The sequence below is a fragment of the Selaginella moellendorffii genome, unplaced genomic scaffold (genome assembly GCF_000143415.4).
Source record: "Selaginella moellendorffii unplaced genomic scaffold, v1.0 SELMOscaffold_71, whole genome shotgun sequence".
Taxonomy (NCBI): Eukaryota; Viridiplantae; Streptophyta; class Lycopodiopsida; order Selaginellales; family Selaginellaceae; genus Selaginella; species Selaginella moellendorffii.
This window is the reverse complement of record NW_003314332.1, coordinates 751,923-773,702: the sequence shown is the minus strand read 5'-3', so window position 1 is coordinate 773,702 and position 21,780 is coordinate 751,923. Positions and strand designations below refer to the sequence as shown.

At 49.9% G+C, this 21,780-nt stretch overlaps 7 protein-coding genes across 10 annotated transcripts; 4 read left to right on the top strand and 3 right to left on the bottom strand.

The window, feature by feature from the left end:
* Window position 1: 1 nt before the first annotated feature.
* LOC112340820 (GDT1-like protein 2, chloroplastic) lies at window positions 2-1,988 on the bottom strand. The gene is made up of 10 exons (XM_024659882.1): window positions 1,627-1,988; window positions 1,356-1,552; window positions 1,088-1,265; window positions 985-1,032; window positions 820-916; window positions 590-753; window positions 465-530; window positions 356-406; window positions 196-300; window positions 2-130 (listed from the first exon to the last, which is right to left on the bottom strand). Exons 1-10 carry the CDS (start codon window positions 1,804-1,806, stop codon window positions 65-67), a joined length of 1,152 nt encoding a protein of 383 aa, XP_024515650.1. The 5' UTR covers window positions 1,807-1,988; the 3' UTR covers window positions 2-64.
* A 164-nt stretch (window positions 1,989-2,152) lies between these two features.
* LOC112340853 (copper transporter 6-like) lies at window positions 2,153-2,816 on the top strand. The gene has a single exon (XM_024659978.1). The coding sequence runs from the start codon at window positions 2,237-2,239 to the stop codon at window positions 2,729-2,731; it is 495 nt and encodes a 164-aa protein (XP_024515746.1). The 5' UTR covers window positions 2,153-2,236; the 3' UTR covers window positions 2,732-2,816.
* LOC9639792 (copper transporter 5.1) lies at window positions 2,751-3,307 on the bottom strand. The gene has a single exon (XM_002986006.2). The coding sequence runs from the start codon at window positions 3,269-3,271 to the stop codon at window positions 2,783-2,785; it is 489 nt and encodes a 162-aa protein (XP_002986052.2). The 5' UTR covers window positions 3,272-3,307; the 3' UTR covers window positions 2,751-2,782.
* A 3,117-nt stretch (window positions 3,308-6,424) lies between these two features.
* Window positions 6,425-9,768, bottom strand: LOC9639791. 2 transcript variants are annotated; one of them, XM_024660020.1, is made up of 4 exons: window positions 9,109-9,768; window positions 7,653-8,894; window positions 6,762-7,600; window positions 6,425-6,713 (listed from the first exon to the last, which is right to left on the bottom strand). In XM_024660020.1, the coding sequence occupies exons 1-4, from the start codon at window positions 9,221-9,223 to the stop codon at window positions 6,597-6,599; spliced, it is 2,313 nt and encodes a 770-aa protein (XP_024515788.1). In that variant the 5' UTR covers window positions 9,224-9,768; the 3' UTR covers window positions 6,425-6,596. The 2 variants fall into 2 exon arrangements, with proteins under 2 accessions (XP_024515788.1, XP_024515789.1); XM_024660021.1 differs by lacking the exon at window positions 9,109-9,768 and having other exon boundaries at window positions 7,653-8,509; window positions 8,568-8,652.
* Window positions 9,769-14,166: 4,398 nt separating this feature from the next.
* On the top strand, window positions 14,167-18,172 carry LOC9639724 (leucine-rich repeat receptor-like serine/threonine-protein kinase At1g17230). 2 transcript variants are annotated; one of them, XM_024659919.1, is made up of 3 exons: window positions 14,167-14,296; window positions 14,370-17,653; window positions 17,705-18,172. In XM_024659919.1, exons 2-3 carry the CDS (start codon window positions 14,665-14,667, stop codon window positions 18,112-18,114), a joined length of 3,399 nt encoding a protein of 1,132 aa, XP_024515687.1. In that variant the 5' UTR covers window positions 14,167-14,296; window positions 14,370-14,664; the 3' UTR covers window positions 18,115-18,172. The 2 variants fall into 2 exon arrangements, with proteins under 2 accessions (XP_024515687.1, XP_002986115.2); XM_002986069.2 differs by having other exon boundaries at window positions 14,167-17,653.
* Window positions 18,173-18,561: 389 nt separating this feature from the next.
* On the top strand, window positions 18,562-20,932 carry LOC112340830 (agmatine hydroxycinnamoyltransferase 1-like). 2 transcript variants are annotated; one of them, XM_024659922.1, is made up of 5 exons: window positions 18,562-18,892; window positions 18,994-19,108; window positions 19,232-19,316; window positions 19,368-19,829; window positions 19,888-20,932. In XM_024659922.1, the coding sequence occupies exons 2-5, from the start codon at window positions 19,083-19,085 to the stop codon at window positions 20,881-20,883; spliced, it is 1,569 nt and encodes a 522-aa protein (XP_024515690.1). In that variant the 5' UTR covers window positions 18,562-18,892; window positions 18,994-19,082; the 3' UTR covers window positions 20,884-20,932. The 2 variants fall into 2 exon arrangements, with proteins under 2 accessions (XP_024515690.1, XP_024515688.1); XM_024659920.1 differs by having other exon boundaries at window positions 18,562-18,934.
* A 234-nt stretch (window positions 20,933-21,166) lies between these two features.
* On the top strand, window positions 21,167-21,720 carry LOC112340831 (protein EPIDERMAL PATTERNING FACTOR 1-like). Its single transcript, XM_024659924.1, has 2 exons — window positions 21,167-21,451; window positions 21,509-21,720. The coding sequence occupies exons 1-2, from the start codon at window positions 21,368-21,370 to the stop codon at window positions 21,701-21,703; spliced, it is 279 nt and encodes a 92-aa protein (XP_024515692.1). The 5' UTR covers window positions 21,167-21,367; the 3' UTR covers window positions 21,704-21,720.
* Window positions 21,721-21,780: the final 60 nt, after the last annotated feature.

Sequence of the window (21,780 nt, the reverse complement as noted above, 5' to 3'; positions counted from 1 at the left end):
GAGCCCTAAATAATTCTCATTGTGATTCAAAGGGAGAAAGGGAGTACAAAACAAAACTTTCGGGCTAGAATGCTCCCAGCAGAGTCGCGGCCGCAAACACAAGAAAGAGGACTCCGCCCGTGTAGCCAACCTGGTGTGTCACAAGCCCACACGCTAGTGAGCTGAGATCTTCGTCTAGCCACACCAAAAACGTACCACTTTCTCGGAGATATATCGAGCTAGAAGTGCGCCGCCAAGCACAGCCAGCAACGTTGCGAGCGTATGTCCCAGGATTGCGCCCGACGCCACGCCCCACGGAGACTGTTGTGCAAGCAAGCAAACACTTTTGAGTACATGAAGATCACGCCACACTTACTTGAGCGGCACCCAGGGCGACTGTGGCCAGCATCGATCGATCCCCCCATTCCTGAGACATGCATGCACGTAAGTCCCGGGGGAGCTTAATCAGAGAAACCAAAACTCACGGCTAGGAAGACCAGGCTGAATGTTTCTCCGAGTATTGTCAGCGGAGTGCTCAACTTCTTGTCAGCCTGCACTACTCCGAGTTGAAAGGTTAGAATCCCAGAGAGCCGAGAGGAAGTTTACACACCTGGACTTGCTTGACAACTTGTTCCGCTTCTGCAAGCTCGCCCGAGTCAGCTGCCGCATCCGGTGCATCAGCGGGGGCTGACGGTAGCTCCCACGCCTCTTTGATTGCTTTCAGGCCAAAGAGGATGAGGAGCGCCACAGCGGCATACTCACCAATTGGCAAAGCTGGCCGGGATCACTCGCGAATGAAATCCAAAACATAAACACGAGAGAGCGAGAGAAGAGGCTTACAAGTCTGTAGTTGTGCCGGCACGCGTTGGAAAAGCCTCCCGATGACAACCGAGATGACGGTCATGAGGCTAAGCGCACCCATTGAGCCCAGCAGCACCTGATCGATCACATACAAGTTCTCACTCAATCATATCATACAAACACTCTCTGATCAATTAAACTCACCAGTCCTCGAGAGTGTCTCATGGCCAGCAATGCGGCGATGAAGAACGTCTGTGCACAACGCAACCAGCTCAGAATCCTGCGCACCCGAAAGAAGAAAACTTGCCTTATCGCCAATCTCCGACACAAAAATCAACGCAAACGCAGCATAGAATCCCGACTTGGAGATCGCTGCGGCAAGCGCGGCCGGACCTCCGCTGGCGAGCGTGAAGGAAACGGCGGCTATTGTTCCCACGAGTGTGATTCCCGAGATGATCCCCGCGGCTTGAAGGTTTCTGGTCGGCCTGCCAGTGCCGAGACATCATATAATCGTTACACCCTGTGCATGCATTTCAGAGCTTAGAGCTCCACAAACAAAAGTCGAGGAGACTCACATCTTTTGCGGGGCAGTTTGCGACTCCTTCGAAGTTTGCAGGTCGGCAGCACTCTCTCCTAGCTCCGATTGCCGCTGCGATGGCGGCGCTGCTGCATCATGGCTTTGGTGGTTTTGGTCACCAAACTCGGCTGTGGAAGAAGAAGAAGAAGCGGAGGCCAAGCAAGACGCACTGGTGGCAGCTGCGACAAGCAAATCCTGTCCAATTGTGTCGTCTCTAGAGTTGAGATCAAATCTATGAAGTCTTGTAAGCAGCAAAACAAGTTACTCACCCGGCACGACGACGATGGCCATCGCCATAGCCTGGCTTTTGTGCGCCTCAATGCCGAGTGCGCCACGGATAGCAGGGCCGCCGATTGAGGCGCCCTCCATGGCCGTTGTTGCCACAGCAAGACATTGTGATTGACATGGTGGTGCTCGAGCACCAGCGCCCTCGACGACAGTGCCTCCATGACCAGATATTTCGATATGATGCTCCCCTTGATTACAAGCACTAGGTAGTGGAATGGACGCACGCTCTCACCTAAGTAACATCGTTCTTTCTTTCTTCCAAGTCCAACTGTCCAACGCAAAGCGCAGCGCCTTCGATTCGACCTAGCTGCTAGCTGGCGATTAATCCATGGCGCTATACTGGTAAAGCAGCCAACCGGAATGTACGTGTAGATGTGGGGCTCAGATGAGATCACACATTCCATTTCACAAAAAACTAAAGTACGTCCTCAAAAACAACGTTGAATTTGTATGCTAGTACTAAATTGCTGTGCAGTACTTGTACTTGGGCAGGAATGCATGGCTGTTTAAGTGGCAGCGTTTTAGGCCGACCAAAAGCCTCTTCACGGCTCTTCCTCCCTCGAAGGGAATTGATTGGCGGATCGATCGAAGATGGATATGGATCACGGTGGTCACGACCATGATCAGGCAGCAGCGCCCTCGAATCCTTCCATGGGGATGGGGACGGGGATGGGGATGCATAATATGATGATGATGCAGATGAGCTTCATCTGGAGCAAGAATGTAACGCTTTTGTTCTCGGGCTGGACCACCAGCAACTGGGTCGAGTACTCTCTAACGCTCTTGGCCGTCGTCTGCTTTGCGATTCTCCACCAGTTTCTGTGCTATCTCAGGGGCCGCAGCGACATGTTCTACTCCATTTCAGGCCGCGGCCAGGCAGCCATCGCCCTCGTCTTGTACGCTGCCTATGTTTCCACCAGTTACTTGCTCATGCTCATTGTCATGAGCTTCAACGTGGGGGTGTTTATCGCTGTTGTCTTGGGGCTTTGCTTGGGCATCCTCGTCTTTCCATTCAAGCTTGGATCGAACAAAACCACTGCCGCTGATCACCAACACCAACACGACACTTGCTCTACACAACCGTGAGTGGACTTCATCCTATGATAACTTAGAATGATTTGTTTTGAATATATTATCTTACTCTGCACCAATACCATTCACATTCATAGCCCTCTCAATGGCTTGGAATATCAAGAATCCCAGGCACAGCCCAGATATGACGGCAACGAAGACACCTCCGTTGAAGCTCATGACGATGAGCATGAGCAAGTAGCCCGTGGTTGTGTGGGCGCCATACAAAACCACCCCCACCAACATCTCGAGCCATGCGTGTTTGTGTTTGCTGCTGCCACTGCTGCTGCTTCCGTTGTAGAGCTTGTGGATGTATCCCAGAAACTGGTGGGCGATTGCAAAGATAAAAACAGCCAGGACAACGAGTGCGTAGTGAACCGGATTTCTTGTTACCCAGCTCGAAAACAAGAGCGTCATGTCCTTACCCCAGTAAAAACTGCTTTGCATCGGCATTAATTGAGCTTCGAATCCAGCGACGTGACCCATACTCGGAGACATGGAGGATGATCCGCCATCGCTGCCCGCAGGTGCGTGTGAACCATGACCCTCGTCCATATTGCAGGCAATTACCCAAAGTTCACTCCAAATCTGTAAACGAAGCTAGCTGCCTGCAGCTCCCTTGGTTGTGTCGTCATGGACTTAGGGCATGGTGCAGAACATAGCCAAGGTGCGCGCATTGGTAGCTGCTACAAGTTTTGTTTGCCTCTTTTGGGGCAGATAGAATCTAACGAATTGAGCGGAACCGCGTTTTACGGCACACCGCGCAACTTGTCGTTAAGCTTTTTGAATTGATCCAGAAATTTGGTTTACATCCAACTCCATCAAGGGTTTGGGCTGATACATTTTCACATTTGTCATGTCTAAATCTTCAAAGTTTTCATAGGGTTTCTTCTTTTCTCCTCTTTTCACGCGCAATGTTAATCTTTGGATCAACAATTGATTACTCCATTATTTAATGAATGCCTTCATTGGATTTGTAAAAAGGCTTTGTAAATCTGCAATGTAATTTAGCATTTGCTCTTCCGAAAAAAGCCTTGCAATGTAATCTAGCATTTGCTCTTCCAAAAACCTCTTACTTCATGCAGAACCGAAGTCTAGTGGATTCTTGTTTGTATACCTTGAGTTTTGCTATGGTACTATGCAAGTAGTCTGAGATTGTTGAACAAACAGCCATCGAAAATTTAGTTCCTCGTGGAGGACACAAGCAATGAGATTTAAGAAGAATCGGATCTGAAACGTTGTAAGCTTACTACCTTGCTTTGTCAAGTGCTTTCCACTGCTCCATGAAAGCATGACAACAACAAGCCGATCCATCACTTCCCCTAGGTATAACCAGCGAACGTCATGAAGAGAGAGCATCTTCATTGTTCACATGCTTGAAGTTGTACGAGGCTTGAAGCTCCTTTAACTCCTTGTGGCGCAGAGAGCTTTTCCCAAGCCAGGTCCTGATATTCCTAGCTAACTTGTTGATTGCAGAGAAGATCCACGGAAAACTTGCAAAAGCGCAAGTGACTCTCGATGTGACTCTCTGAGCCTCTGAAGCACACCTGCGTGACGGCCAACCATGCTTGAAGCACCATCTGACCAGAAAGCAACTAGTCTAGTTCCATAGTGGTGAATAGCAAAGACTGGAGAGCTGTGAAAATAGAATTTGATGTACCATCATGGACTGGAATCAGTTTGACGAACTCCTTTCCATCACGCAGATAGATGATGCACACAATCAGGTGCTGTTTGGACGTGTGATCAGTGTTCTCATCCACTAGCCTGAGAAGAATGGGCTGGCTTGAATCTCTGAAACTAGCTTCTGCTCCCCACAAACTTAGTCGCTTGAAGAAACTCACGAGCTGAGACTGGATTCACACAAGCTGAGTAGTCTCCAGCTTGAGGGAAATTTGGTGCTCCTTGGTAAATGTAGTTCTGAACTTCAGATCCGATTAAGTTAAGCGGAAGATTTGCCAAAATGAGATGATGGACAAGCTTCATCACTTGCACTATTCGCTCTTCATGTTGATCTCTCTGTCGGTCTAGTGCATCATCCATGGAACCTCTTTGCAGCTCCCTTCTAAGCTTATTGGCTTTGCAAATTTGCTTGGCCTCCTTGTGACTGTTGGACTTTGCATAGACATTCAGTGCATGGAGCTGGAACTGATTGAGTGAACTGATTGTCTTTATGAGCTTCCAAGCACCATTCGCATTTTATGAGAGCATGGTGGCCTATGAATGTAGAATATAAGAGATCTCATGAACACAATAAAAAATACCTACTTACCTGTAGGATCTTTAGAAATTTTTGCTCATGGATGATCAAAGTCCTCCATTTACGAACAGCTCAATTTTTTAACGATCTGACCTAAAGAGAAGAATCCACCCCCGCTTTTGAATTTTCAAGTCAAAGACTAACATGTTATGCAATTTTTTAACGATCTGACCTTAAGAGAATATTGACCGGAATGTCGAGTTCTTCGAAAGAATTTGCACTCAGGATTCTCTCGGAGCAGGCGTCAGTGTTACCTGAGCTGCCATGCAAGAGTTGAAGGTGATACTTTACCACGAAATTTCTGGATCTTCTTCGACTCTCATCAGCATCAAGGACCCATCGCTTCAGTTGGTGGAATATGGTTTAGCCTGGTTGACGAATAAAAGCCAATTGGAACTCAAGAACATTGATGACTTCTTCTCAGGCCGCAAAGAACGCTGGATAAGGCTTGAGGAACCTGCTGTACTCAGAGTGCTCTATCACCATTTTATGACCGACTCGGACTCCTGTCAAGACATGCTTACCAGCAAAGGACAAGGTGATCACTCAAAGATCGGTCTGGGCTTAGAGAAGCTGGCTGCTTTTGGGGAAGCTCAGGAACTAGATGGGAAGGTGCCAGCAGAGTTTGTGAGGCAGTTCCTTCACCAAGAGAACAAGGTGCTGTTACGCAATGACACTTTCAAAGTTCCCGGCATCTACTTTGAGACTGCAAAGCTTGAGAGACCATGCACTCTTGTAGACATGGAGGTGACAATCTGCATGGAAAAGCATGTTCACCACAGCAGGTGCTACACTTCGAAAAAATATATTGACGACAGGTAACGGACCAGATGCCATCTTTTTCTTGGGTACTCTGGGCAGAAGAGTCGGCTCATCCCTTGTGTGTTACAAATGCAGTAAAAAAGGCCTGCTGGCACTCAAGGTGGGATTACTGATGCGTTAGATTCTACTGATCTACTCAGTTTGGAAGGAAAGAAAATTGAGGATGCAGGTTTGGAGAGGCTCCAAACCTTGGCTTCAGAGAATGGTTTATTAAGAGCTGTCCTTCCTCATAAACAAGACTTGGATCAGGCATGTTTTAACACTTACAAAGGTAAAACTTGCTTATTTGTATGTGTGTTTTACTTAATTATATGTGTGTTTTTACTTGCTAAGCGGTGGACGTTATTCCCCAAACAAAAAGCAAAAGATAGAAGTAAAGGGCGAGCTATTCTTCATTTGCCAGGTGGTATCAACCAACCACTCTTTGACAAACACCACCACCACCAATTACTCCACACAATAGTTGCAGTGCACCTACGTTCTTGCTTGCAAACTCTATGAAGTTCATAATATACACTCTGAATATTCTAGGAACTTCTATAAATTTAAAACTATAATACTCTGAATATTCTAGAAACGTGTTCTATAAGTTAAAACCTATGGTTTAGCACGCAAATAGCATGGGAAGCGGAAACCATAAGGCAGCAATCATGGATTATGTGGAAGACTTGCTGCAACGGTTTCACAAAGTGAGATTCATTGATGTGGTCCCTGAAAAACTCTTCAAACCCTTCCCAAAACAGAAGATCAAGGACACAGGGGAGAACTGTGAGTGGCCCGAAGACGTAGCAAAGCGCTTCACCCCCTTTTCCGTTTCTGCAAACCTTCCTTCACCTCTTCCACAGCATCCAGCAATTCCTGGTTGACGATCCCCCGAAGTTTCCGACCAGCCCAAACAGCCGATAGAGGTGAAACCTGAAGGAGAAAATAAACATGTCAAAGATCAAATGAAATATGCCTTACCAGGGGGATTTCTTTGCGCCCCTTTCTCGCTCGCCCACTCCGCCTCACATCTCCTAAGGCCACCTTTCCTACCTTTGGATGTGGGTTCGGTGAAACAACCAGCCTAGGATTGCCAGTCCAGCACCACTGTTTTAGTTTTCGAGAGGCTCCTCCTGAATGCAGCATCTTGTCAATCTTCATGATGTCGAGTGAAGAAAAAGCTTGAGTCACACCCAGCCCAGATCCGGTCCTGAACTCTAGAAACACAGGCATCATCTTGTGCGACTTTTTGCTTCTGAGAAGAAACATCCCATCTAGTCCACCTTCTTGGAATGATCCAAGCCATGCATAAGTAGCAAACGATGCACCAGCCTCAACAGCTTCAAGCCACAGGTTCAACTGTTCTTCAGTCCGAATCTCCTGAACCAGCACCCCCGAGTGCCCTCTTGGCTTTACAACTTCAAACTCCTCCTTGTAGACCACATCTGTTTCCTGCAAACCCAAAACCTCAGCTGGTAGCTTGTTGTCAAATGCCTCCCCAATGATGCATGCAAACCGCTCAAAGGTAATGCCAAAGGCTGATGCGTTTGCAGCTGTGCTGATGACTCGCTCCATTACTGTACCAGCAGGCATATGGTCCCAGAGTGCTTCTGCAATCATCAGCTCTTGAAGGATCACGTATCGCACGTCAGCCGGACCTGAAGAACCAGGTCCGGCTTCATCACCCCTCACCCCTCTTATGTGTGGAATAATCGGTGCAAAAGGTCCGGCACTGGCGTCACTCTCAAGCAGTGTTGCAAAGCCACAATCAACTAAGGTCATGACACTCCTCTTCTGCTGCACAATAACATGACCAAAACCTGGAAAAAACCAGCATGAGGAATATATCTGTAAAGAATCAGCGACACATACCTGTAAGATAATACGTGAACAGAATGTCCTCAATCATTTGTGCCGTCTCTGGATCATCCCACACCCGCTCTGCTTCATCCCTTAAAGACCGAAAAAGTCCAGGCTCCACCCCAGTCTTGTTGATCAACTCCAAGAAGAAAACTTGGAACCAATCCTCTGGTGGTTTGTCCTGCACAACGTACTTCTCAATCGCCGTGCTCAAAAGTCGCCTTCTTCCAGTGTACATGGAAGTAATCGCGGGCATGTCCAGCCTGCTGATATCTATAAACCGTTGGAGAAAGGCTGGAATGTTGGTGTCGTCAAAGCCAGGTAAGCTATAAATTTCGGTTACATCGAAAGGCTTCACTGTCCCTCCCAGAAGTCTTTCCCGAACCTTAAGCATACCCGTGCCGGTGCCCGCAACAAACAAGCAGCTCTTCAAGAAACCGTACGACTTCAGAGCCAGTAACATGGGGTTCAACAACGGCTGCCCTTTCGTAGGAGTGAGTTCAGACTTGAATCGACCTTTCATACAATGAAGCAGCATGTGAGCCTCATCAAGGACAACCACCCCCTCCTTCCAGCCAATGTCATCTACAAGATTCCTTATAACCTCCTTTAGCTGATCCGAAGGCAGTTGCTGATCCACTGGAACACAATCGATCAAGGCTTCAACAGCAGCATGGAAGACATCATCAACTGCCGGGTACTCCAACTGGAAAAAAGCCCAATCACGAGGATGAAGCCCAGGTTTCAGCGCTTTCAGCAACTTCAAATATTTCAACCGGACAAGAATCAAAATCCCAACACCAAACCGCACCACTGCATGATTCGGATCGAGATCGTGTTCACCTCCGGGCAACCGAGTCTCCATCCACCTGGCAACCCTATCTACATCATCCGATCCTCCTCCAAATCCAACCATCGGACGCTTACCCGTGAGAAACAACGTGAATCTACTGCAGGCAAGTTCGATTAACATTCTCGTTTTTCCTGAACCGCTGGGAGCCAATAGCACGGTGACTTGACGTTCTGACAACCTCTGCGCAAACCGATTGTCGAGCTCCACAAGTCCATCTCCTACGCCTTCCCATAGAAGGCATGGCAGGTTACTAAGCGCGCACATGAGTGTCCGGGCCGAGGGAAATTTCGCCTTATAACCCGACTCGTGAGGAGCCAACCGAGATATGAACCGCGATTTCGTGGAGATGGAAGTATCACACGCCTGTAACAGGACTGATCCTGTTATGGTTGTTTTTGTTTCTGTTTCAGACAAGAACAGGAGTGAGCAACATAGCCAACATAGTGTGACCACACTGGCCCAATCGACTGCAATAAGGTCCATTCAATCAGTTCCAAAAGATCGCAGAATACCAAGAATCCAACAGCACGAGAGCAAGATCACACACATACTCAGATCTCGTACCTCAAACGTCAACTTACAAACCCACAAGAGTATACAAGAATGGATGCTTACCTGGTGCAGCCTGAAGAGCTGTCGCAGAGGGCACTGCAGCACACAAAAAGTTGTCAGTACAGTTCACAACTACATAGAAAAACACCAGAGCCGCACCAAACACAAATAGACGCATGCAGGGACAACAACCGGAAAACTTCAGACTACATGAAAGCAATGAGCACAATCGCAATCAGGCAGACTACAAAATCGTGGCTGATACAAAAACATCCAGCCCAACAAGCAAACGGCCACGAACAAAAGCCTGATGCCATAGCCACTTCATCAAACAGCACACGGCGCCATAGCCTGAAACAACCCAAAGCACAGATGCCATAGCCAAAACATAACCCACGCCATGGCCAAATAGAAACAAACTCGCCCAAATGAGCGCCGCAGGTCAAACAAGCAACAGAAGAATACCATAGCCTGAAACAACCCAGACAAACACAGATCATGGAAGACACACAAGATATCAGATCCAACTCAATTGAACAATCCCTTAATTGATTGGTGGTGTCGAGGTGATGGTGAGTAGTTTGGGCAAGCAGAGTGGGGGCTGGAGGATGCTGTCCGCGGCACTAGTCTCTCACAGTGTCGGACCCCAATGGCATCTTCGGCGGCAAAAGAGTGATCATGGTAAAAAGAATAAAGAAAATCCTAGATGCCTTTGCAAATGATCCATTTCATGCCTTGTTATGTGAACATGTATGAGTTATCATTGGCCCATTCATCTTGCTAACTAATAGCAACGAAATTGTGAGATCAGATCACCAAGATTTCTTGCAGGAAGTTTCACGATTGGAAAATGCACTAAACTAGAAAACATTCTCTCCTGGCTTGTCTCTCAGACACACTGTACAGGGATCACATCAAGGGATACAATGTTTCTGGGATTGATTTATAGAAACCAGAATGCACCACAATCTGAACTATAGACAAGCCAGGAGAATTAATACTGTCTAATTCTATGTCTATGGGCTCCCGGCTCAAGATACACTGCTCAAGATCTGGCTCTACAATAAAATCTAAGCCCCAACAAGAAGCGATGCATATTCATTTCAGAAGAGAAGAGTATTCGTAGAGGCCCGGTGCAGGCAACACCCAGTACCACCCGAGCAAGAAGAAAATTGTGGGGCAGGGCACTCAAAAACTCTAAACTTGAAACTCAAAAACCAAAGATTGTGATCGAGCTGCGTGGGCAAACTCAAGTAAGCTAGCTTTCCTCTTTGGCATTTGGCTATTCCGCAATCTCTTGAGTAAGAGCAAATTATAAATAGATTAGATTTGGGGTTGGATTAAATATGAATTTGGGGATCTTAGTTTTTTTATGTGATCGGATTTCTTGGTATGGCTAGATAGAGCTTGGAGAGGCCAGTCTTGTCAGTTTGGGCGAATTTGTTCCTATTTGTTTTTTGGTGGCTATAGCGTGGCTTGTGTTTTGGCTAGTCTGCTCTTAGTTGTTTTAGGCCATTGTGTTGTTTGATTTAATGTGGCTATGGCATCAGGCATTTGTTTGTGGCCTTGTGAACTTTGCTTGTTGGGCTGGATGATTTTGTATTAGCCTGTACTCAGGTGTTTTCCGGTTGTTTACGACAAGATGTTGTGTTGTGGTTGGCTATGTCGTTGTGTGCTGTTTGCTATTTTTTATTTTGTTACTATCCCTTTTACCTCTTATTTACTGGTGTTTTCTGGTGTTTTTTGATGTAGTTTTGAACTACATCAAAAACTGTATTGACAACTTTTTATGTGCTGCAGTCGCTCTTCAGGCTGCACCAGGTAAGCATTCATTTACTTGATACTCTTGTGGGGTTTGTTTATAAGTTGACGTTTGTACTATGAGATCTGAGTACATTGTGATCTTGCTCTCATGCTGTTGGATTGTTAGTATGTCATAGTGTGCCATTTGTGCTCGCCTGCTGACATAATAGCCATGATTTTGGTTTGTGGTTCTAGTTTCTCGCTATGGCATGTGGTGGGCCTTTCATCCCTTTTTTTTCTCTGTTTGTGAGAACAAGCTCCATTGATCCTGTAAGCATTTTCTGTGCATGGTATATGAGAGATTGAACGCATCTCTTTTCGGTCTCGAGTCTTTTGCTCTGGGCCTGAGAGCTGTCTATACTCGATGTGTGGCAGCCAGAGTAATACAACATTGAGAACCACACTTCATGTTCCTCTTTTGTGTGCTATTTGCTTTGATAAGTGTGGTTGGTGGTGGCTATGATTGTTCCTGGCCTCGTTAGTGTTCTCTTGTTGGGCTATTGGCCACTATTTTGTAGTCTGCCTGATTGCGATTTTGAGGTTTGTAATTGTTTGTTGGTGTACTCTTTGCTCTCTTTGCTTTCATGTAGTCTGGTGTTGTTGTCCCCATCCCTGGTACCCTTGTGCCATGCGTCTATTTGTGATTGGCGCTGAAGCTATAGCTCTCTTGGTTGATGCTAGCCATGCATTCTGAGTTGGTCACTTTGGATCTGTAGTTGATCTTTTGTCATTGTTACATCTATTGCTCTCCTGTTGGTTTCATGCTGCATCACACAGGCCATGTTTACATTGTGGCTCTCCCAGTTTTCTGCCTGTATCTGTGGCTGGTTGAAAAGCCTCATTTTGATCTTCTATACTTGATGTCCTTCCATGTAGTCTCTGACTTATGGTGTTTTGTTTGTTTGAACGGGTGATACTTATTTTCTATGTCTGGCTGTGTGGCGTTCTTTTCGTTTGGTGTATTGTTCGTGGTAAAATTGGCTGACTAGCAAAGTGACTGCCCAGCTCTGTAATACGTATGCTTTGGTTGATGTTGGCATCTGTTTATAATCGCATAATTTCTCTAACAACATTTTTCTTTCTCTAGTTCATTGCATGCATATCCCGTCTCACTGTTGGTGTCTGGTTGTAATATCTGGTGAGCTTAACTTCTCTGACGACATTTTCCTTTCTCTAGTTTGTGATCTCTAGCTGGAATGCATAGAATTTTGGTGGACTGCAATAAGCTTTCTGTGAGGATTTGGAATTGATTAAATGAACCTTATTGCAATCGATTGGGCCAGTGTGCTCACACTGTCCAGCGAACAGATGATGTTCATGGATAATTTCCTTGAGCTGACATACCCATTCCCGTTGATGCACACGAGCATCACATTTGTACCTGTGTTCAGAGACCTACCGAGTATGTTGCTGTTTGATCTCAGGTGGAAGGATTTCACGCAGCTCATAGAGAAATGCCTCTCATCAGCATTGTGAAAGTTGCAAGACACCAGTGTAGTAGCCGGGACAAGGTCCATATACGATCTATTGGTGGTAAGTGCTATGCTTAGTGCTATGCGGCCTTTTTTAAACAGAAGGAGTATGGCCCCTACTTCGTCATGTCCACTGAACTGAACGGCAGATCCAACGACATGTTTGTGGCAGTAGACAGATTCCGGGGCTTTTTGGCCTTGGATGACAGGACAGGTGGCAACAAGGAAGTCGTTGGAGCTTATGTGGGCTGCTACTTGCCTGCTGGATGGTTGCTTTCGAATACTGCAGAGCCAAGGGTGTCATCAGTTTCCAGTGGCTTTTGCTATAGGCTGCTGGTTGGGATCCTCATTCCGGCTATGATGTCTTCCTCGATCGCCTTGGGGAAGGTTGCCAGTCGGTAGAGAAGGTATCCATTCACAGCATACAACTTTATGGCTCTTTGTTGATTCAAAGAGACGTCTTTTTCAGATCGTAGCACTGGACAAGGCTCCGATGGCTGTCATAGAGCTGGCAGAGTTTCACTTTATCAACCCACTGGTTGACAATCTCAAGTGTGTGGTTATACGCTTCATTTTAAGTGTGATAAGCTGAGAGCTTTGGGGGAAAAGATGGTGCCTAAGGTGGTTAATTTTGTTAGCTTCTCCCGATGGTGACATTTGCTAAAAAGGCTGTGGCCACTTTCACCTATTAGGGTCATCAAATACAATAAAAAAATAAATTGAGTTGCCAATGTAATAGTTGATGTGAGATAAAAAATTGTCATTTAACTATTGTAACAAAAAATAACTAGTCTGTATAATGCTGCAAATTAAGAGCAGAAAGTCTCTGTTCTCTTCTATGAACATGGCACTAGAGAACTTACATTTGAAGATCATAATAAGGCTCATAACTTCACATATTAGAATATTCCAATGTTAAACTATTTTCTCAATTGAATTTTAAATAAATAAGAAAAAAAGAAAACCACGTTGCTGCTGCAACGGAGCAGAAATTATTATTATTTTTCATTTGTCCCGTGATCTTGCTGTTTCCAACTTTGGCCATGGCATCACACTTGCAATTTCAAAGAAAAGAAATGGTGAAGTAAACGTGGAAAAACAACCAATAAAGAAATGCCATACCAAGCTACCTAGCGTCTAAACGGCCACAACACGGCATCAACGATCGTGGGTGCCAAAATTTGACTGAAAGCCTATCTGGACCACACTCGATCCGTCCAATACAAGGCATATATAAATTGAGCCCACACATAAGATCGACATGGAATAACATTAGATAAGCCCGAAGAGAGTTGTCACAGACAGGAAACAAGTTTGAGCCAGCCGGGGTTTATCTTCTGTGTGTTAAAAAAGTAGGAGACGATTCACGAACATGGGCACGGCTGACCCGGAAAGCACTAGACAAATTATAATGTGGCAGCGCTTGGAAAACGTTGCGCACGACGTGCGAGGACTTAGCAAATCCATGACATCACCAATAATCACAGGGGTATCCAAGGGAATCTCGTCACCCAGAATCAAAGGAATTTTCGCGCGCGGTTGCGGGTGTGGTGGTTCTTCCTCACCAGATACTTTTAGATGATTTGGCGGATAAATCATGAGATTCCATCTTCCATCTTCCATCTTCTCCTCTGATCTCGATCTCGTATGCTTTGATTCCGACCTCCTACCAGTTATAACGTCACAGCAGGCACGAGCAAATTTGATCATAACCGGCGAATATTTCAACAACGTTAGTGGACACACGTCACGAGCCAACCGTCCACGTCACCGCCAAGTGGCAGCATATTCTCTCCATATGCCCCGCAATTTGAACTTTAATTTCTTTCTTCTTTTTACTTTTTTTTCCGCTTTGTGGAGCACAAGCCCACAAGCAAAGGTCTGTCACAGTCGTTTCGAAAAGGAAGATCTCTGGCGTGACAACGGAGGAAGGGATGGACGGATAGCGAAGGATGGACGATTCTCGAAGATCGCTGGTAAATCTTTTAGCTAGACTTGGCTATGGCGCTGGAATGATTGCGCCCACCTCTGTTTTCTTCATCTCTCCAGGATCTCAAGGCAAGAGTTTTCACTCGATCTTGTAGTGGCTCAGGCTGGCTGGTATATATTAGTTCCAGGGGTATCAGGCAATGCAGGAAGGAGCCTCTGGATCCGCTGGGAATTTAGAGCAGTGGCAGGGGAAGGATGAGGATTGAGGATTCTAGAACTGGACAGCCTCTCAAAGCCCCTTTGTGCTAGCAGCTCATGATCCGGCGGTGATGATCGATCGGGGGGATCAGAATGTGGTGTTGTAGGGAGTCGTGCTCGTTTCTTCCTGCTGCTGGCGATCGTCCACCCAAGGAGGATGAGAAGCTGGCTATCCACCATCCTGGTTGTGGGGTTTTTGACTTTGGTGGTGAGCGATCCGGAAGTGGATGATGCGGCAGTTCTAGCAGAGGTAAAGCGCAGCTGGGTGCTCCCCGGCGACGCTCTTCGGTCGTGGTCCTGGTCATCCGCGAGTGCGAGTAAGTATAGCAGTGGGTCAGGCAACGGCACGGTATGTTCTTGGAAAGGGGTCACTTGTGCCGGCAACTCGAGCCGCGTCGCGGTGCTGGATCTTGACGCTCACAACATCTCCGGGACATTGCCAGCGTCCATCGGTAACCTCACCCGGCTCGAGACGCTCGTCCTCTCCAAGAACAAGCTCCATGGATCCATCCCCTGGCAGCTGTCGCGATGCAGGCGCCTCCAGACCCTGGACCTCAGCAGCAACGCGTTCGGGGGTCCTATCCCGGCCGAGCTGGGATCTCTCGCGTCCCTCCGCCAGCTCTTCCTCTACAACAATTTCCTCACCGACAACATCCCCGACTCTTTCGGAGGCCTCGCCTCGTTGCAGCAGCTGGTGCTCTACACCAACAATCTCACGGGCCCAATCCCCGCCAGCCTTGGCCGCCTCCAAAACCTCGAGATCATCCGGGCCGGTCAGAACAGCTTCTCCGGCTCCATCCCTCCCGAGATCAGCAACTGCAGCAGCATGACCTTCCTGGGCCTCGCGCAAAACTCCATCTCAGGCGCCATCCCTCCCCAGATTGGCTCCATGCGCAACCTCCAAAGCTTGGTCCTCTGGCAAAACTGCCTCACCGGGAGTATCCCTCCGCAGCTGGGCCAGCTATCCAACCTGACCATGCTCGCCCTCTACAAGAACCAGCTACAGGGCTCCATCCCGCCCTCGCTTGGAAAGTTGGCGAGCCTCGAGTACCTCTACATCTACTCCAACTCGCTAACCGGGAGCATCCCGGCGGAGCTCGGCAACTGCAGCATGGCGAAGGAGATCGACGTATCGGAGAATCAGCTGACGGGTGCCATACCCGGGGACCTCGCAAGGATCGACACCCTGGAGCTTCTCCACCTGTTTGAGAACCGGCTGAGCGGACCCGTGCCCGCGGAGTTTGGACAGTTCAAGCGTCTCAAGGTGCTGGATTTCTCGATGAACAGCCTGAGTGGAGACATCCCGCCGGTGCTGCAAGACATCCCAACGCTGGAGCGCTTCCATCTCTTCGAGAACAACATAACGGGCAGCATCCCTCCGCTCATGGGTAAGAACAGCAGGCTGGCGGTTCTCGACTTGTCCGAGAACAATCTCGTGGGTGGCATACCAAAGTACGTGTGCTGGAACGGTGGCCTCATCTGGCTAAACCTCTACAGCAACGGGCTCAGCGGCCAGATCCCTTGGGCGGTGCGGAGTTGCAACTCCCTTGTCCAGCTCCGCCTCGGCGACAACATGTTCAAAGGGACCATACCCGTGGAGCTCAGCCGCTTCGTCAACCTCACGTCGCTGGAGCTCTATGGGAACCGATTCACCGGAGGGATCCCCTCGCCGAGCACGAGCCTGTCAAGGCTACTCCTCAACAACAACGATCTCATGGGAACGCTGCCACCGGACATTGGCAGACTCTCGCAGCTTGTCGTGCTCAACGTCTCGAGCAACAGGCTGACGGGTGAGATTCCAGCGTCCATCACAAACTGCACCAACTTGCAGCTGCTGGATCTCAGCAAGAACCTGTTCACGGGTGGCATACCGGACAGGATCGGCTCGCTCAAGTCACTGGACCGATTGAGGCTGTCGGACAACCAGCTCCAGGGTCAAGTTCCGGCGGCCCTGGGTGGCAGCTTGAGGTTGACGGAGGTCCACCTTGGAGGAAACAGGCTCTCTGGTTTGATACCGCCCGAGCTGGGGAACCTGACGAGCCTCCAGATCATGCTCAACCTCAGCCACAACTATCTCTCGGGGCCCATACCCGAGGAGCTGGGAAACCTCATCCTCCTGGAGTACCTCTACCTCTCCAACAACATGCTGTCGGGCTCCATCCCGGCCTCCTTCGTCAGGCTTCGCAGCCTCATCGTCTTCAACGTCTCCCACAATCAGCTCGCCGGACCGCTGCCCGGCGCTCCGGCCTTCGCAAACATGGACGCCACCAACTTTGCGGACAACAGTGGCCTCTGTGGAGCTCCCTTGTTCCAGCTGTGCCAGACCAGTGTGGGCAGCGGTCCAAACTCCGCCACTCCGGGTGGTGGCGGGGGCATCCTAGCGTCGTCCAGGCAGGCGGTGCCCGTCAAGCTCGTGCTGGGCGTGGTGTTTGGGATCCTTGGCGGCGCGGTGGTGTTCATCGCGGCGGGCTCCCTTTGGTTTTGCTCCCGGCGGCCCACGCCGCTCAATCCGTTGGACGATCCCAGCAGCAGCAGGTACTTCAGCGGCGGCGACAGCAGCGACAAGTTCCAGGTGGCCAAGTCGAGCTTCACGTACGCCGACATCGTGGCGGCGACGCACGACTTCGCCGAGAGCTACGTGCTTGGGAGTGGCGCGTCCGGGACGGTGTACAAGGCGGTGGTGCCGGGCACCGGCGAGGTGGTGGCTGTGAAGAAGATCATGACCCAGAGCGACGGAGCCCACTCGAGCTTTCTAAACAGCTTCAACACGGAGCTGTCCACGCTGGGCCAGGTCCGCCACTGCAACATCGTCAAGCTCATGGGCTTCTGCCGCCACCAAGGCTGCAATCTCTTGCTCTACGAGTACATGTCCAATGGCAGCCTCGGTGAGCTGCTTCACAGGAGCGACTGCCCTCTCGACTGGAACCGGCGCTACAACATCGCCGTGGGAGCCGCGGAGGGGTTGGCGTATCTCCATCACGACTGCAAGCCGCTGGTGGTGCATAGAGACATCAAGTCCAACAACATCCTGCTGGACGAGAACTTTGAGGCTCACGTCGGAGACTTCGGGCTGGCCAAGCTCTTGGACGAACCCGAGGGGAGGTCCACGACGGCGGTGGCTGGATCATACGGTTACATTGCCCCCGGTAAGCTACGCACACCTACAACAGTGACACTTACTTGGTGTGGATCTCCAGAGTTTGCCTACACGATGATCGTGACGGAGAAGTGTGACATCTACAGCTTTGGCGTGGTGTTGCTGGAGCTGGTAACGGGGCGGCGTCCCATCCAGCCGCTGGAACTGGGCGGGGACCTGGTGACATGGGTGAGGCGAGGGACGCAGTGCTCGGCGGCGGAGCTGCTGGACACGCGACTAGATCTGTCCGACCAGTCGGTTGTAGACGAGATGGTCCTGGTGCTCAAGGTTGCGCTGTTTTGCACCAACTTCCAGCCCTTGGAGCGGCCATCCATGCGTCAGGTGGTCCGGATGCTGCTCTCGGCGAGGGAGCGGGGCTACTACAGCTACGAGGCCGAGTCGTGCGCCTCGTCGCAGCCACTGTCGGTGGCGGACGACACCCCCCTCGTCAGCCACAGTGGGCGTTTGTAGCCACTATTGTGACTGACTCTTTTGCTGGGATGAGAGATCCGAGTCTTTGCCTCCGCCACGACCGTGATGGTGTGACCCTGAGATGAGATGTGTGTGTGGGAGGAACAAGCTTACAGCGTTGAGGTGACGAGATGGAAAGCACGTTTAGCGTTGAGCTACGGTGTATAGATCCTCGTGGCTTGCTGCATATGCCAGCAATGGGCATGTGTCCGTGATAAAAACAGGCTGCCTTGATCGGGTACGTGCGTACATCCTGGAGCTCGCTGTGAGAGTCACTCTCATTTCTCTTGCGGCCAGACTTGCAAGTCCCGGAAGAACGTTTGGTCCCAGCGGTTGGCATCTTTTCTTGTTTATTGTTTTCACCTTTGGCAGAGCTCTCGCTTTCTTTATGGATGGTTTTCTTTTCCTCCAAAGTGTAGCCTTTTGGAATGGAAACAGCTCGTATGCACAGAAGCGAGAGATTTGTCTCTGGCGGAGGCTGCCCGACCCGACTGGACCACACACGCTGCTGCTCAGGAATTGTCACGAGATGCACAGCGTCGTCGTCGTGGAGTGTACGAAGCTAAACTAATTGCCCGCGATTATGCCACCGTTGGTTGACAAGAAAACGCAAGCGATACGATACTAATCCTCATACCTGACTGAATTAGTTTGCTCGCCGGATATCAATGAGCTTTCAGGCTGATACTTATCCTTGTGACAGTGTGTTCCTCTCTTGTGTCCTAGACCACAAGGAATTCTTCGCTTGTTCGGCGGGCGGAGGACGGTCCCGCTAAAGGTGTGTTCAAGAGCGACCTTTCATGGGGTCCAGCAAAGCCAAGTACTTGACTTTCTGGAACGAAGACATGAGATTGACGAACTGATATTGCTTGTAAATAGGTGAAATTCTGGCGGTGCAAGCGGTGCAAAGAGATTAGCAGCTGCTCTCAAAAGGAGTGCCTCTCCTGTACGTTTTACCGGAATACCATATGGATCCCGGAGCACAGCAACAGAGGCAAGTCATGGCTTCTTTTCTTTTGTTGTTGCGATGATTGGCAATGGCAAGCAGCATCTTGTTTCATGGCTCTAGGCTGCACAGAAATTTTCCTCAGTCTTCGTGTCTTTAATTGTTTCGCAGGATTCCTCCTCATGCATCCGAACTCCATGCCACAAACCCCGTGGTATCGCCGAGCACTACATCCGCAGACTCGACAGCCGTGAAGGTAGTTCGCAAAACTTGACTGATATATACAATGACTCCATATTCTATACAGATATGTAGACAAAGTGCTCGATCTCTAGTCAAGGACGAGGGGCAGGAGGAAGAGAAGGATTCCTTTTGGGTTGTAGTTCCGGAGGAGGCCCAAGAGGAGAGGTGGATTTCGCTGTCTGTCCTGGACAAGTTCATCTTGCCGATCTATATACCAGTCTACTTCATCTACGATGCTATTTCAGCCGACTGCTTCGACTCGTTCGTGGACAAGGTCCGCCACTCGCTGGCCAAAGTGCTCGTCCCGTACTACCCCTGGGCTGGAAGGCTCAAGAAGAACCCGGAGACGCAGTCGTGGGATCTCCACTGTGACAACGGAGGTGCCGAGTTTAGAGTGGTTCATGTGGACGAGGAGCTGCGCAAGACGGTCTTCTGCCGGCCGTGCTTGCAGCTCCGGCTGCTGGCCCCTCGATTGAATGCGGTCCCTCGAGAGGATGCTCCTCCCGTCGCAGCTCTCTCCGTCCAGGTAAAGTTTCCATCTCTCGGCTCCCGATCGAGGCTAAGTTGACGCATTGCTGGTGTAGGTGACGCGCTTTAGATGCGGCGCTGTGGCGCTTGGTTGCAGCTTCCACCACCAATGCGGGGACGCACACGCCGTCTCCATGTTCATGCAGGCGTGGTCACAGCTGACGCGAGGAAAGACCCTGTCCCAGGATCCCATCCACGACAGGTCGGCTTTCGTGGCCGCCACCACCGGCGCCAGCGTCTCAAGCGCCTCTACTGGCTCGAATCCATCGGCAGCTCCTCCGGCTGCCATTGTCGGAACCAAATCATGTCATTCGACACCAGCACCAGCAAGCGACAGTGGCGAATCCAGTGTGGAGGACGACTTTGGCGAGTCCTGCATCGAAGGGCTGGTTTACGACAAGGAGGCACTGCGGGAGCTCAAGGCCATGGCTCCTCCGGGCACCACTTCCTTCGAGGCCGTCACCGCCTTCGTGGTGCGCAACGTGATGAAGCTCGACGACAGCGACGCCATGGCCAAGTTCGTGCTCATGGTCGACTTCCGCGCCTGTTTCGACGCCGCCACGTTTGCCGGCAACTTGGCGCTCCCAAAGGCCGTGGTCATGCCCCGCGCGGACTTCGTTGACGGGCCCCTGGCCAACTCGGTCTCGCCGGTCCACGAGGCGGTCAAAGGGGCCGACGAGGCCTACTTCCGGGCGTTCGTGGCCTACGCGGGAAGAGGACCACCCAGCAAGGAGCGCGCTATGGCCATCTCCAGCTGCGCCAGGGTGGGGCTCTACGACGTCGAGTTTGGCTATGGCGGGCCTTGCTTCGCGGGGATCAACCCCCCGGTTCCCAGGCTCGTCCCGCAATTCTTGCTCTTCCTTCCAAATGCGAGCAAGGGCGATGGGTTTGTGGTCTACTTGCAGCTGGACAAGGCTTTGATGAACAAGTTGCTCCAAGATCCCGAGTTCTCCTCCATTGGCGCCAAGTACGAGCCATTAAGCATGACGACTGATAATGACGAGGAGGAGGAGCGAGTGACCACTTCTTCGCCACAGCATTCCCGGATCTAAGTTTAAGCAGTCCCGATGAATTGAATGATTTGGCTGGTTTCATGTGAGAGCGATTGTGTTATCAATGCTTATACATGGCAGATACATAACTGTCTATCAAACAGTAAAATCGGACAAACAAGATCACGAACGCTCCCTCGTCGTAACCACTATAAAAACGAATAATAATGAGATTCCTTTTTCGGTTTATGATACCCGCTATGCCGCTTGTGCACAAATTCTCTCGCGTTTATAGCGGGAGCTCCCCATCTGTGAAGAGCATAATGTACTTGCTTGAGTATTTAAGCTTTCCATCGCTTTTTCCGCTCGACTAGGGTTGGATCGCTCAAAGCAAGCTTTTCCGTTTTGCGAGACGATGGTCCAACCATCGCCTCTACACTTGTTGCTCGTCCTCATCGTCCTCGTCGCAACCTTGCCGCTCTCTTCCACACATCGGCCTCGTAAGTTCTTTGTCTAAGTTCATGTTCCTGTTCCCTATGAGCTCATGCTTCTCGTTCATTGCCAAGCAGTGCCCGACGAGAGCAAAACCATCCAAGCACAAATCACCATCAACAGCACCGCGGAAGAGGTAGAATGTGGTCGAGCACTGCTTTCCTGTTTCTAACGCGACCATTGCTGCCCCCAGGTCCCTCGGAACAGATCCAAGGAGCTGTCGATGATGGCTGGCTCGGCGCTCCCAGACTGCTCTCACGCCTGTGGCCCTTGCTCGCCGTGTCTCAGAGTTACCATCAGCTTTATGTGCCTCGAGTCGCGAGACTCGGAGGCTTGCCCTTCCACCTATCGATGTATGTGCCACGGAAAATCCTTCCCAGTCCCATGACTTGATCGCACAGACCGCCACCATCTTCGACTTCCTAAGTTCCCACCCCCGATCTCCACACACAGCGCATTTGTTTT

Excerpts from the sequence above, each read along its gene's own strand:
- LOC9639792 (XM_002986006.2), bottom strand. The coding sequence starts at position 3,271 with ATGGACGAGGGTCATGGTTCACACGCACCTGCGGGCAGCGATGGCGGA.
- LOC112340831 (XM_024659924.1), top strand. The coding sequence starts at position 21,368 with ATGCTTCTCGTTCATTGCCAAGCAGTGCCCGACGAGAGCAAAACCATC. Across the intron at positions 21,452-21,508 it reads TCAACAGCACCGCGGAAGAG|GTCCCTCGGAACAGATCCAA; the intron begins GTAGAATGTGGT and ends TGCTGCCCCCAG.
- LOC112340830 (XM_024659922.1), top strand. The coding sequence starts at position 19,083 with ATGGATCCCGGAGCACAGCAACAGAG. Across the intron at positions 19,109-19,231 it reads CCCGGAGCACAGCAACAGAG|GATTCCTCCTCATGCATCCG; the intron begins GCAAGTCATGGC and ends ATTGTTTCGCAG. Across the intron at positions 19,317-19,367 it reads CAGACTCGACAGCCGTGAAG|ATATGTAGACAAAGTGCTCG; the intron begins GTAGTTCGCAAA and ends TATTCTATACAG.
- LOC112340853 (XM_024659978.1), top strand. The coding sequence starts at position 2,237 with ATGGATATGGATCACGGTGGTCACGACCATGATCAGGCAGCAGCGCCC.
- LOC9639791 (XM_024660020.1), bottom strand. The coding sequence starts at position 9,223 with ATGCGTCTATTTGTGTTTGGTGCGGCTCTGGTGTTTTTCTATGTAGTT. Across the intron at positions 7,601-7,652 it reads GTTCACGTATTATCTTACAG|GTTTTGGTCATGTTATTGTG; the intron begins GTATGTGTCGCT and ends GGTTTTTTCCAG. Across the intron at positions 6,714-6,761 it reads GGCGCAAAGAAATCCCCCTG|GTTTCACCTCTATCGGCTGT; the intron begins GTAAGGCATATT and ends TTTCTCCTTCAG.
- LOC112340820 (XM_024659882.1), bottom strand. The coding sequence starts at position 1,806 with ATGGAGGCACTGTCGTCGAGGGCGCTGGTGCTCGAGCACCACCATGTC. Across the intron at positions 1,266-1,355 it reads CAAACTGCCCCGCAAAAGAT|GCCGACCAGAAACCTTCAAG; the intron begins GTGAGTCTCCTC and ends CGGCACTGGCAG. Across the intron at positions 407-464 it reads TCAGCCTGGTCTTCCTAGCC|GAATGGGGGGATCGATCGAT; the intron begins GTGAGTTTTGGT and ends TGCATGTCTCAG.
- LOC9639724 (XM_024659919.1), top strand. The coding sequence starts at position 14,665 with ATGAGAAGCTGGCTATCCACCATCCTGGTTGTGGGGTTTTTGACTTTG. Across the intron at positions 17,654-17,704 it reads ATACGGTTACATTGCCCCCG|AGTTTGCCTACACGATGATC; the intron begins GTAAGCTACGCA and ends GTGGATCTCCAG.